The 14,832-nt window shown below is 36.8% G+C and overlaps 1 protein-coding gene across 1 annotated transcript in view; it reads left to right on the top strand.

Moving 5' to 3' along the window:
* LOC124804918 (phosphatidylinositol phosphatase PTPRQ-like) overlaps positions 1–14,832 on the top strand; it is a 424,691-nt gene that overhangs the window by 125,539 nt on the left and 284,320 nt on the right. The window contains exon 4 of the mRNA XM_047265295.1: positions 4,160–4,471. Coding sequence (XP_047121251.1) covers positions 4,160–4,471 — 312 coding nt within the window. The remainder of the gene's footprint in view (positions 1–4,159; positions 4,472–14,832) is intronic.

The following is a 14,832-nucleotide window of genomic DNA, read 5'->3' as shown; positions in this document are numbered from 1 at the left end:
AACGTTCACTTCCCATGTCTTCGGCTAAAGCCCATAGCTAAGGTTAACACAATTAGTAGCAGGCATAATCCACAACCAGAACAAATGCACCCACTTACAAATGGCAATACTGCAACTCACATATGACATACACTGACAACAAGTTGTGTTGTAACAACTAACAACAAGCACAGTTGCTGTATATGAAATAGGTAAATTACCTTATTGTAACTTTAAACTAATTTGTGAAAATATGTGAGGAACTGTAATTAAGACAGCATGGTGACCACTTGCAAGCTTTGTTCTCAGCCAATATGGACAACAGTAAAATACAATTATTCAGGAATCAAACTTCAAATCACCCTGTTACGATAAAAAAAAAAAAAAAAAAAAAAAAGCGTGGCTAGATAGTTCCTTAAACACAACTCACAAAACTTAAACCAAATTATATTTCACAAAGCATTGCTGGCTAGCACCCAGACCCCAGGTAGTGCAATCTTAGTAATTAGTAGTTTTCAAGAATGGAAAGTTGAGATGGGAATATAACCATATCGGAAAAGATAGATTGCTACTTACCATAAAAATGAAGTGTTAAGCTGTGGACAGGTGCAATTACATATTTCTTACACATAAGCTTTCGGCCACAGCCTTCATCATTAAAAGAGAGGCACACACCATTCATTCACACAGGCAAGCACACTGCCAACACCGGCAGTTCAGACTAGAGAGAATAAGAATACTTGATTTTCTGAATTTAATTCAAATCACTGTCTCATCAAACAATAACAATGTTACAAAATCATAATGGAAGTAAATAAAATAGAAACGCTGGTTGTAGACAGCTGAGGTATAAGAGATCATTTGGGAACTTATTCAACAATAATACAGATAAATGGCATTTTAGGAAATTGAAATTTGTGTTGAGCCTAAGAATAAATATTTATATGGGATAGGGTTTTATCAATAAATTTAAGGATAATAATAATAGGAACAAGAAAGGAAAATTACAAGTATGGTAATGGAAAGTTCTGTTGGAATATAAAATACTTTTAAAGAAAAAATACATGTAAATGAAATATAGGTAGGAAATGAGAGTAAGACAGATGAAAGTGTATGGTGATCATAAACAAGAATGAAATTAAATTGATAATATGATCATTGATTGAAGACTATGCTCCATGGTGTGGGGTTTGTACTGCTGGTACTGAAGATGATTAATTACTGCAGGAAGAGAACATAGGTATTCTTAGGTATACAGAGGATACACATAATCTGTTGGAAATGGGTTGTATTTTTATATGCGGAATTGAAATTTGTGAGTGTTTGCCAGACAATAAATGATAGTCATATGTTTGGAAGCCATCACATATAAATGAAACCATTAGGTTGACAGGTTTACTCCAGCATCCATGACACTGAATGTAAGAGAGAATTGTATAACTTGAATGGAAGTGTAAGTGATAGTAAGCAGTTGGTAAAAAAAATCAGGACTCTGAGATCTTAATGGAAAGTCGTGGTGGAATGTAAATAATTCAGGGGATAGAGGTAAAACTCAATGAATAGTAAAGGCATTGAACTGTTATAAGGCACATAAATCAGAATGAGAGCTTTGCTAGCTTTTGAACAAATCCTTTTTCAAGCTACACACACACACACACACACACACACACACACACACACACACACACATACAGCTGTACAGCTTCATCTGAATATAGCCATGCACATGCACGTATGTGTGTGTGTGAGAACTCAGAGCTTTTAATAGTGTAATTACATACTAAAGCTGTTGTTTTAGGCTTTGCAATATCAAAATTCTCCATTATTTTGTGTATAGCCTTTCAAATCAAAAAAAGGTCCGTTTCAGAGTTTTATGAAATTTAATACAGTCAAACCTCCTTACAACAATTACTAAAACAATGTTAAATCCAAGTACAGTGATTATTTAATATTGTCCCAGCAGATTCCCTATAAGTACTATGTTAATTATCCATCATCACAATATTACAATGATGAAGTAATTTAAGCACACCCTGTTATAACGAAGACAAAGTTTTGGGGATCTTACTATTTTCTGCTACTGAGAATCTGACGATAATTGTTTGATCAATCTCTTAACCTTCAGCACTCTATTTTCTGAAGCTCTGTCCCATACTTTCATGTCAGTAAGCAGGTATCAAATAGCATATAACAATGGGAGACCTGTGCTAAATGGCAAATAGAAAGAGTCATAAAGCTCCTTTATATAAACCAGTGTTAACTGTTTTAGTCTGTACATTGTTGAGCCTGAAATGCAGTTGGGCATGTTGTGTTGGGCTTGTACACAGTTTATTTCTGTGATTTTTGTGATCTATGAATGTCCATAAGTTGATGTAAATATGCTTTGGACTTTGTTAGTAAGATCTGAACAAGGGCTTGAATGGAGGTTTTTAAAAGACATCAACAGTGGAATGAAACTGGCAGACATGGCAAAGAAATATGGACTTGCACAATCAATGTTAGCTAGATTCCTTGAAAAGAGCTGGAGAAAATTTTCTGAGTGACAAGTATAAGTCTTGAAGAAAAAGAATGAAGATGAATGTTGCTGATGATGCGGACAATGCTACAGTGCAGTGGTCTAATGAGATGTGTGCACAGAATATACTAATGGCTTGTTGATATGCCAAAAAGTCTTAGATTTCAGTAAGTTTCTTGGAATTTCTAATTTTAAGGTAAGAAAGGGATGGTTGCAGAGATGTAAGGAGAGACATGGAATAATTTTTGAAGTGATTTCTTGGAAGTAAAAACCAGCACATTTAGGTGACGCAAAATGCTGGCAGAAAAACACCATGTGTGAACTGGTGGAAAAATACAGACCTGAAAGCATGTACAATGCAGATGAGATGGGATTGTTTTACCAGCTGATGCCAGAAGAGGCAATGGCCTTTAGAGGGGAAAAATGTAAAAAAGTAATCTAAAATATGCCTATGGTTCTTTTGTGGAGCAATGCATCAGGGATACATCCCTATTGCTTAAAAAATGTAACAAGAGTAACAGGTAAGAATACATACATTTTATTTTACTGTCCTTTAATTTATAAGTTGGCCCAGTACCTTCAGCTGTAATGCTATGAGTATGCATGAGGCGTACATATACTCCAGTACCCTACCAGATCAATTTTGTATTTTTTAAGCTTGTATGATGCCTCATGTTCTTAGTGAGTGGCTGCTTTTGCTTGATAAAGAGATGGCAAGGAAAAATAAGAAAATTGTATTGCTGGTGAATAATTGTAGTGTGCATAGCAACATGCCAGACTATGATACTACCCCTGAACTTCACTCCAGTCCTTCAGCCTTTAGACACGGGGATAATTAAGAACTTCAAGACAAAATACCATTCACCTCTAGTTCAACGTGTGACATGATTGATAGTTCCTGGAATGGTGTAAAGCCAAATGTGATTGTGAACTGCTGGGAAAAAAAAAAAAAAAAAAAAAAAAAAAGGATTGTGGTGGATGAGAAAATGCAGGATGATGTTCAAAGTGATCTTGAGATGTATTCAGCAGTAGGTGGTAAAATCATAGCTGTATCTGTAGTTGAATGTGTGTCAGTGGATGATGAGACATTGGTGTTTGAAGATTTGAAGAAAGCACCAATGAATCTATGATCAAAGAGTTAAGGAGTAATTAGCCTGTTGAAAATTCTGATGATGATAGTGATGTGATAAGACTGTGCAAGACCTGCTCCTTTTCTAATGGAGCTAATAGGTCAGCTGGAAATATTTAGCAAGCAGCACCCTCAATCCCAAATGTTTCAGTGGAACAATTGATTGCATTGAAATAGATAAAGAAAATATATACAAGAGAATCATTAAAAAAAAAAAAACAAAGTGAAGTAAGTGAATTCTTCTGTACACAAGAGAAAGGTACTGTACTAACAAATGGAGTGAACAAAATGTGTTTTATTATCTGTCTTTTATTGTTATTTCTCATCAGGAACATACTACAGTACTGTATGTGCTGGCCTTTAAGGTATAGAACTGTAGTAGTCACTATTAACAAAACCTCATTGTAACATTAACCCTGTTATAACAATATCATTTTCATGGTCCCATGAGTATTGTCCTGTTGAGGTTTGACTGTACTTACTTTTGATAGTTTCTGCTTTTTACCATGGAATCCACAGCACAGCTGGTTTTACAGTTCCAGATAAACCCAAAAGTTTATTGGTGAGCGAAAGTAATGGTACACTTTCACTACAATGGGAGCCACCGACATGTATCCGAGGAGTACTGTTGTACTATCATGTTACAATCACTTGCAAAGTTTCAAGGAATGGGCCAGACTGTCCGTGCCCACAGAACAGCTCTATCAGTATCAAAGAACCTCCATCTGAAACACAAACAACGTTTGTGGGACTCCATCCATATTCAGAATACAGTGTTGCTGTTGCCGCTGAAACCAAGATAGGTGTTGGGAATTCAAAAGAAGCATCTTTTAATACTACAGAGGATGGTGAGTCATAATATGTTTCATCTTTTTCTAACATACTGTGAATTTCAACATATTTCTGAAGAAATTGTAATAGTATATTGTAATCTACCCCTCCCTCATTTGTTTATTGTTACTGACTTCATAATAAACTCTTTTAATAAGCTTAAAGAGGAGTAAGATTTATAATAAACTTTTTTTACTTATCTTCTTTTCTCATAATTGGCTTCAGTTCTTCACATGTAGGGGTTGATTCTTGAAGCAGAAATTTTTGATATCATGGGTTCTCATGGTTCCAATTGGCATAATAACATCTGAAGAATTGCCTGAACAGTTAATTTTATTCTCTCACATTTTTTCTGTATCACACTGTCTTTACAAGTTCCACAACAAAAACAAAAACTACATTGTTATTGCCAGAAATAAAAACACGTCCAATCACATCAGAGGCATACCAACTATTAATCCATTCTGTGATACTGACAATATTCCAAAGAGTTTACAAATTTTCTTGAAAAATGAATCTTCACCAATTTATATCATTATTTTATAAATGACTCAGAAGTAAATATAATAAATGCTGTCACATTAGAAGCTGAGTAGAACAGTCACTGCAGTGTAGTGGTTGCGATACTAAGCTGTTGCATGGAGAGTTGTGAGTTCAAAACTCACTTGAGCTGTAATATTTTAATCTCTATATCTGGTTCAAGTACATTCTAGAAGTACCCACAAGTGGCAAGAATCATTGTACTGGAATGTTTTGTAGATGTATATATACCCTATATGTTCTGGCCAGAGGCATTTCACTCCAAGCTCTTCTATATGCAAGCGCTAAATAAATCTTCATTAAATGAAGATAGTATTTGTCATTCATCTACTTACACCTTATTCTACATGACATTATTCTGGTGGAGACGCTGGGTATTGGTACTTGTGATACCACACATTATCGGTGACACAGTGGCTCCCACCAGGCCATGACAGAGCCGCCATTTACGTGGTGAGAAACACGAGTTTGAGCCATATTCAATAGATCCCAGTCTATCGGAAATAGAAGAAGAAGAGCATGTTACGATGACAGCAACTGTATGCCACCACATGAGACATACTTCTGGGTTCTATAGTGATGATGACCAAGATCCAAACAAGTGGCTGAAGGTATATTAGCATATAGCCAAGTTTAACAAATGGGATGAGACCGTGTGTTTGGCTAACGTATATTTCTACTTGGAGGGCATTGCCAAACAATGGTATGAGAACATCCTACATTCAAGACATCCTGGAGCTGTGTAAAATAGTGGATCCTATAATGAAGGAGGAAGATAAGGTTGTATATATCATGAAGGGTGTTGCTGAGGACATATATCAAGCCCCACCCTGGAAGAAGGTTTCGACAACAGACAACTTCATAAAATGGTGCCAGTATATCGAGACAATGCATCAAAAAAGAATTACATGCAAAAAGTCTGAATGGATTCCAAACATCATATCAATGTTTGTGATGGAGGAAGAAACTGATTTCACAAGTGTTCTTCGTCAGACAGTGAGAGAGGAAATTCAGAAGGCACTTGGATTGCATTGTGAGCAAAAAACCAAGACATTTCAAGAGGTCATAAGGGAGGAAGTGGAACAGACATTGAACCCAATCTCTCGTCCTTCATTCCCCTTTAAAAAGGTAAAAAAGTTGAGACCCAGGTGAAATTACGTTCCTACAACGCCACATGAGGAACCTGTTTGGGCACCAAGGAAGACTGATGTCTGGAGGACCCAGGATAACCATCCAGTATGTTTTCAATGTGGATGACTGAGATGTGTAGTGCACTATTGTCAAGAAAGGTGGCAGATATTTGATGACACCCAAGCCAGAAGACAACAGAATGATCTTAGCCAATGCCAACTCCACGATGACGAAGATGAACAAGAGGATGTGGGTGCAGGATGACGTATGTCACCATCGCTGCAAGCTGGCTGATGGAGAGGACGCTCCCCAACATGCTGCTTAGAAGCTCCAGCTGATCACCTAGCCACTGCAACCTGGAAAACTAATGGATGTGACCCCCCTTGGAGTTGACACCACCGAAGAGAAAAATCCTCCTCTGTCGACCATTACAAAAATGATAGGAAACTACTTCAATATCCTCATGGATGACCGACCAGACCAAGCTTTTGTGGACTCTGGGAATCATATTCAATCATTTCAAAGAAGTACCATTGCCCGTTGCAGACAACCGTATTCATCGAGAACAAAACATCTCTGCTGAAGGTGGCTGATGGGAAATATCTAAAACCTACAGGAAGATGTGTAATTCATGTGGGTATAAGTGGCCATACACAGCACTTAGAATTAATCATCTTACACAAGTGTAGTCATGCTGTCATTCTCGTATGGGACTTTTTGAAAGCTTTTCAGGCAATTATAGGTTGTGGTCACTAGAAGATTATGCTAAATGAGATGAGGTACTGTGGACAGGAAGGTGCGCATCCCAGTGTGTGGAGATTATGTCACCAACCCATGGATCTTGTAGTGGAATGTAAGAGAAGCATACCACTGAAGAATAACTTCATCATCCCAGCCTTTGTTATCTCATTTAAGAATGGGTTTGGTCAATTGTGGATAGTTAACTGTCGTTGAAATCCTTCCAAGATGCATGTGCATAGCAAACACTGAGTCATTAATTCCAAAGCAGATGAGTGTCATAGAAACCTCCCATGTCGAGTCTGTGGGCGAAATTAGTGCTGACACTTTGAGACAAGATTGTCTACCTCAACTATCACCGGGTCTCACTAAGAAACAATAGAAGAAGTTACTTTCCATTCTTCAAGAGTTCTCTGAATGCTTCAATCCACAAGTGAAGAGCAAATAGAAAAATCAACAGTGAAGCATCAGATTAGCACTGGAGACCATCAACCAATAAGCCAGAGAGTGTACCATGTGTCAGCAACAGAACATCAAATAATTCATGATGAGGTAGAGAAAATGGTGAAGAATGATATCATTCAGCCTTCGCAGAGCCCATGGTCATCACCAGTGGTTCTTGTCAGGAAGAAGGATGGCAGTTGGTGCTTTTGTGTTGATTACAGGAAGATAAATAAGATAACTAAAAAGTACATTTACCTCTTCCACGAATTGATGATACACTAGATTGTCTGAAGGGGGCTAAGTTTTTCTCAACCATGGACATGTACTGAGGATACTGGCAAATCGAAGTAGATGAGACTGATTGTCAGAAGACTGCATTCATCACCTCTGAAGGCCTGTATGAGTTTAAGGAAGTGCCGTTTGGATTGTGTAATGCACCAGCAACTTTTGAATGATGATGAATAATCTTCTAAGTCACCTGAAGTGGATATGTGTCTTTGTTATTTAGATGCCATTATAGTGTTCTCAGAGATATGAGATGAACACATAGAAAGACTGAGGGCTGTTCTTAAGTGTCACCAACAAGGCGGACTGAAACTTAATCCAAGAAAGTGTCTCCTTGCAGCAAAAGAAATCAAAATACTTGGACACATTGTACCAAATGAAGATCTGTGACCAGACACAGAAAAGGTAAGATCTATAATGGAATTTCCTATCCATAAAGGTATTAGAGATGTGAGAAGCTTCCTCAGATTACATTCTTATTACCGTCATTTTATCAAAGACTTTTGTATCAAAGCCAGGCCACTCCAAGTGTTGTTAAACGCTGATGCTAAATTTATCTGAGGTGATGCTCAACAAGATAGTTTTGATGTGCTTTCGATGTGCTGCAAAAACCTCTGACGACTGTCCCTGAACTTGGTCTGTATGATGAGAGAACAGAACTACACACAGATGCCAGTGGGTATGGGATTGGTGCTGTTCTGCTGCAGATTTTGGATGGAACAGAGAACCTATATTTCTAGGATACTTACAAAAGCTGAGAGAAACTCTTCAATTAAAGAAAGAGAATGTCTTGCTGTCATCTGGACCATGTGCACATTTTGACAGTCTCTCTATGGAAGGCCATTCATAGTTGTTACAGACCATCATTCACTTTGTTGGTTGACAGGTCTTAAAGATCCAACAGGACAACTCACCAGGTGGGCACTATCTCTTCAAGAGTATGACATTACCATAGTGTACAAAAGTGGAAGAAAACACCAAGATGCCAACTGTCTCTCAAGAAACCCTGTGCAAGACCATCAAGACTGTCTTGCTGCACTCCAGGATCTCTCTGCTGAGCAGAAGGACGCCAAGATATTTCAAATTATGCTTGCCTTAAATCGGTCAGAGGATGTGAAAGGACAATTTAAGGTAGTTAATGGATTACTTCGAAAGAAAAACTTTGATCCATTTGGAAAGAGGTGGCTACCAGTGATTCCTAAACACATGCAGTTAGATGTTCTACAGAAATTCCATGACACAACTGAGGATGGACTTTTAGGATTTATTAAGACATATGTTAGGATCCACAGTTCCTCAGAAACCACCTGGCCAACTCATACCAATTCCACCAGCTGATACACCTTTCCAGCATGTCAGGATTGACCCTCTCAGATGATTTCCAATGTCTGCTTGTGGCAATAGATGCACTGATTATCTGACACACTATGCTATTAGAAAAGCTGTTAAAACAGCCGAAGCATTTGAGGTAGCCAAATTCATCGTGGAAGACATTGTATTAAAACACTGTGCCCCAAGGTCATTAATTATCAATTGAGGGAAAGGTTGTAATACAGTTGTCTGATGTTACTTATGAAGTTGTAGATTTCGACCCTGACACAAGACAACAAAAGATCAGAGATACGGACCACATCCTTCAAATAAAGCCCTATAAGGATCCTGCAACCCAGGGTAAATTTGAAGCTCCAGCGACAGGCAACAAGTGGAAAGGTGACAAAGAATGTAGTGGCAAGGGAAGTTCTAAGAATTTCACCACCAGGGCGAACATCAGTCATGGGGAGTTGGAGTATGCAGGACTGATGACTCATTATTGCTCTAGGAGGACGTAACACCAAGATGTCTTCCACAATGAATTTGGCTACCTGAAATGCTTCGGCTGTTTTAACAGCTTTTCTAATAGCATAGTGTGTCAGATAATCAGTGCATCTATTGCCACAAGCAGACATTGGAAATCATCTGAGAGGGTCAATCCTGACATGCTGGAAAGGTGTATCAGCTGGTGGAATTGGTATGAGTTGGCCAGGTGGTTTCTGAGGAACTGTGGATCCTAACATATGTCTTAATAAATCCTAAAAGTCCATCCTCAGTTGTGTCATGGAATTTCTGTAGAACATCTAACTGCATGTGTTTAGGAATCACTGGTAGCCACCTCTTTCCAAATGGATCAAAGTTTTTCTTTCGAAGTAATCCATTAACTACCTTAAATTGTCCTTTCACATCCTCTGACCGATTAAGGAGGGAGCAATGTTGCAGAAGAAGCTGAGTAGCACAGTCACCGTAGTGTAGTGGTTATGATAGTAGGTTGTTGCATGGAGGTTTGTGATTTCAAAACCCACCTGAACTCTAAAATTTTAATTTCTGTATTCGGTTTGACCACATTCTAGAAGTATCCACAGATTGCATGAATCATAGTACTGGAATGATCTGTAGCTGCATATATACCATATGTGTTCTGGCTGGAGGCAGTTCGCTCCATGCTCTTGTAGGTGCAAGTGCTGAATAAACTTTCTTTAAGTGAATTTAGTGTTTGTCATTCATCTACTTACACCTTCTTCTACATGACAATATTCTCAGATAGTGAAATTATTAATAGAAATTTTAAGTGTGCCAGATATCTTGTAATTTGAAATATTCATAAAAAAGTAATTTTAACTGTACATACAGAGCTAGTACATAATAATTGTAACAACAAAAATAAAAGCAAAGTAATTTATTTTTATACATTTTAGCCTTAAATATACCACATCATATACAAAATCATATGAAATTCCTTTACAAAAACAACTGAGATAATATTAACCTGTTTAAAAAGTAGAAAGTATTTTTGGTATCAATAACTTCTGTTGAAGAAAAGTAATGCTAGAGGAGGGTGTCCCTTTACAATATACCCCTCACATAATTTGGAAACAATATGTTTACAATTTTTATGACAGATTATAATTTTTGCCAAATGGTCTACAAAATGAAGCCAGAAAATAGAATACAGATTTATAGAAGGGTCTGATTCATAACATATTACAGAAAACATAAGAAAAATATCTACTGTACAAGTCATAGTCTATACATATATTAGAACATGGCATTCAGATTTCTAGATCTGTGGAACATACTGTCACAAGACAAGTAATACAAACTCAAAACTTCAGCATTACAACACTAAACTATAGAAGTTAGTACAGAGACAAGGTAAATTACTAGAATTACAAATTGCAAGTTTATATACATAAACTCAAACCTTCAAAGTCTTCAAAAAAGGAGAGAAAAAAATTAATTGCCTAAGTGTATGATGAGTGAGCCAACTTGGAAAACTCACAATGATGGGAACAGACCAGAATAATATACTCAATCATGAGTAAGATTATAGCACAATATCAATCAGCCACATAAATTGAAGTATTTAAGGATATGTTTACTCATGAAAGGACAAAGTAATGAAAAAATTAGGGCCTAAGCTTATGATGTAGGGACTGACCCATCAATCCAAACCACACCAGGTACAAACCAGCAAAAAATGTTTTGACAAAACAAAATGAATAAAGTCCATGTTGTTGTTGTTGTGGTCTTCAGTCCTGAGACTGGTTTGATGCAGTTCTCCATGCTACTCTATCCTGTGCAAGGTTGTTCATCTCCCGGTACCTACTGCAACCTACATCCTTTTGAATCTGCTTAGTGTATTCATCTCTTGGTCTCCCTCTACGATTTTTAACCTCCACGTTGCCCTCCAGTACTAAATTGGTGATCCCTTGATGCCTCAGAACATGTCCCACCAACTGATCCCTTCTTCTAGTCAAGTTGTGCCACAAACTTCTCTTCTCCCCAATTATATTCAATACCTCCTATTAGTTCAATCATATGTAAAGAGTAATTATAAGGAGTATCTAGCCTCAATGAATAGTTGCATGCTTTTCTTGAGTACACACACAGTTTCGATGATCAGGGGTACCCAAAACAGAGTTAAGCATGAGTCTGCCCACAACTCAAGTTCCAGTCAGGTACAATATTACAGTACTCACAGTAAATACAGGTAAACAGAGTTATAAATAGCTTTGAATGCTGACATAATTGAGTAACTGGAGGACCAAAATAAGCGTATGAAAGCACAAATGTATGCATCTTGTTTATCATCTATACTAGTAAATGTCTTCCACACTATTTGCTAATTGTCCATACAAACTAACATGCATACATAAAGGCCTAAACAATTCATTTACAACTGATATAAAAACATACATATTGATTTAAAGTTACATAATGTATTGGAAAGTCAATCCCACTACTTGAAAAAACATACATTTATGTGGAATAACACTGTTGTTGCCATTCTTGACTAACAATTAACAAATCTCAGTCACAGCACTGATGTTTTTGACAGATGCTTGAGTTCATTACTCAGCACCTGTGATCTCTTGTAAGTTGACTGGACCAGCAGGATACAGCCATACAGCAGTGTGGGGAGTGGAGCCACCCACATCTTTCAGTTTCCTCCATAGAGTTCTCATCGCACTCTCCAATGGATAGATAACTTCCTGTCTAGCATTCACTTCAAATCCTGAAACATTGTTTTGTGTACTAAATATGATGTTCAATATGTTCTTCACATTACATGACATATGCTCTCCTATTTATATCACGAAAGTAGTTATGTAGGATTTCATCATATGAGATTAAAAAGTGTTCACATATGAAACTTTAATAAGCAAAATTAATCGCAATGAAGAAAAAAATTAACTAACTGGGTGATACACACAGATATACTAAGATACTGTTCCTAATTTTTACAGTAAAATTATGAACATTGTTCCATTTTTTATAAATTGGAAAGGAACTACTCATTTAGTCTCATGACATATACGTATAAAATTCTAAAGCACAGATCTATTAAAAACATAATTATATAGTGTATCACAGATTTTAACTCAGTCAACAGCTAAGATAGAACTTTAAAAATCACATCATCTTACATACTACATTCATGATGAAGAAAACACAATTATATAGTCTTATGAATCTGCAAATGTAGTGTATATTTTCTTCCAGACTACCGTATTTACTCGAATCTAAGCCACACTCAAATCTAAGCCGCACCTGAAAAACGAGACTCGAAATCGAGGAAAAAAAATTTTCTCGAATCTAAGCCGCACCTGAAATTTGAGACTCGAAATTCAAGGGGGGACAAAAGTTTTAGGCCACATCTCCAAATCGAAACAAAGTTGGTCCATTGTAATATGAGACACAATTTAGATCGATTGAATGACGATACAGCTACAGTAGTTTGGTTCGAGTCGTAAGCTTAGCAGTTACGCTTTGCCAGGTAGCCATTGCTATGTGGCAGGTGCTCCGTCCTTATTTATATGGGTATGATTCCTTTTTCATGTGCTTTGTCTGGTTTGAATTGATTGCTTATTTTTCTTTGGTCTGATAAACGCCATTTTCTTTGTTATAGGTGTTCACGTCACTCTAAGCTGAAAATGCATTACTGTATTGTGTCATGCATTGTTTGTTGCATTCATAGTGCGTGGTTACGGCCTGTTGCCGCTCACGGCATGGGTTCCTTTTGTGCGCGCTACCGTCGCTTATAAATTTTTTTTTAAAAAAAAAAAAAAAAAAAAAAAAAAAAAAAAAAAAAAAAAAAAAAAAAAAAAAAAAGAGGAATCGTCTCACTAGCGAAACAATGGCAAGAGACTGGTATTTGTTGTTACTTACACTGCTGCTTTCTTTGCTAATGATTAACAAGAGCCAAATAATAGACTGCGTATGATAGGTGTTCTGAACGACAGTTTAGCGAAAATTTTTCTCCGTTTGAAAGTCTTTGCAGGCGCCTCTTTAGTACGTTATATTCTGCACAGAAATTAGAGTCATCTTAGATTTAAAAATGTAGTCAATTGCCATGCTTCATTTCTGACTGTATCACTACTAGGCATAAGAATAATACGAATATAAAGATGGCATGATATGTATATTCTTCCGCATTTGCTATTGTCTCACTCTAGTTTCGTAGTTTATTAGGCAGACAGGATTTAAATGAGATAGCAGCAAACACAAAACAATATGTGCTAAAATGTTTATATTCGTATTATTCTTATGGTGAAGAGAATACTGCATGTGATTCACAATTCATAAGAGTTCCTATTAGTAACCATCTCTTCTCACAGGTAGGAAAAAATCCGGAATGTAGAGTTGGCCATATTGACAAACATCCCAAACAGTCTTGCCAGTCGGATTTTCGTAGTACATTGAAATGCTGCTGCTACATTCGCAGATGAACAATACGGAATTTGTATTTACTTAATTGGATAATGTACGAAGATGCAGTGGTCAAAACTCGGGGCGGAGAAAAAAGCTCGTCTTCCACTTTTTTTTTAATTTTTTTTTTTTTTTAAATAATGATGCAGCGGTTTTGGTGCCAGTATTTATCTTTGTGCCTACAAAGCATGCCTATGTAGCGCTACATATATTCGACAGCAGAAGTTAGTTGTGGTGGCACCCACCAACATTTTTCAGAACTTCCGCTTGCTTTGCACTCGATTCTAAGCCGCAGACGGTTTTTTGGATTACAAAAACAGGAAAAAGAGTGCGGCTTAGATTCGAGTAAATATGGTAAGGGTCACTAAGCATCCATATTCAGAGGTCTTAACTTCAATACTAAAAGTTAAAAGTGCTTGAAATTTTACATACTTGCTTTGCTTGCTTGTAGCTCCTCTTATCTTTACACCCTCAATGGACATTTCCACAAAATTCTTACTATACCTCATCTTGTCACTGAATTGTTCAGATATACCACAGAGCAGGCTATGTGTATCAATCAAACAGTTCCTTTCCTACTGATCAATCTTAATCTTCATGTAAGGGCACCCAAAATCTGAATCAGCATCTCTGTTATTTGACACTTCATGTAAAAGATCACTTACAGTTTCATCAAATGCTACATCCACTCTGTATTTACAGGGTTTTATCAACTTTACTGGCATCATAGCATTACTTTAGTTACTCATGTTGGCAGCTAAAGATTGAACACAATGAATGAATTCCATAGCACAACTAACATCACTTATTACAGAAGGAACACAAAATATATTACTATTGAAATTACATTTCCTACTTAGATCTTCTTTCACTTCATTCCATCAATTTGGATAAAAATTTTAACTAACCACAGCTAACTTAGTCCAGAATGCACATTTATCTATGTTATCATCAATCTGGTCCCAAACAAACTTTAAAAAGTTTTCACCTTTATTCT

Source organism: Schistocerca piceifrons, chromosome 7 (assembly GCF_021461385.2).
Source record: "Schistocerca piceifrons isolate TAMUIC-IGC-003096 chromosome 7, iqSchPice1.1, whole genome shotgun sequence".
In the NCBI taxonomy this organism is placed as follows: Eukaryota; Metazoa; Arthropoda; class Insecta; order Orthoptera; family Acrididae; genus Schistocerca; species Schistocerca piceifrons.
The sequence above is the reverse complement of the archived record's forward strand: the minus strand, read 5'-3'. Positions and strand labels throughout refer to the sequence as shown.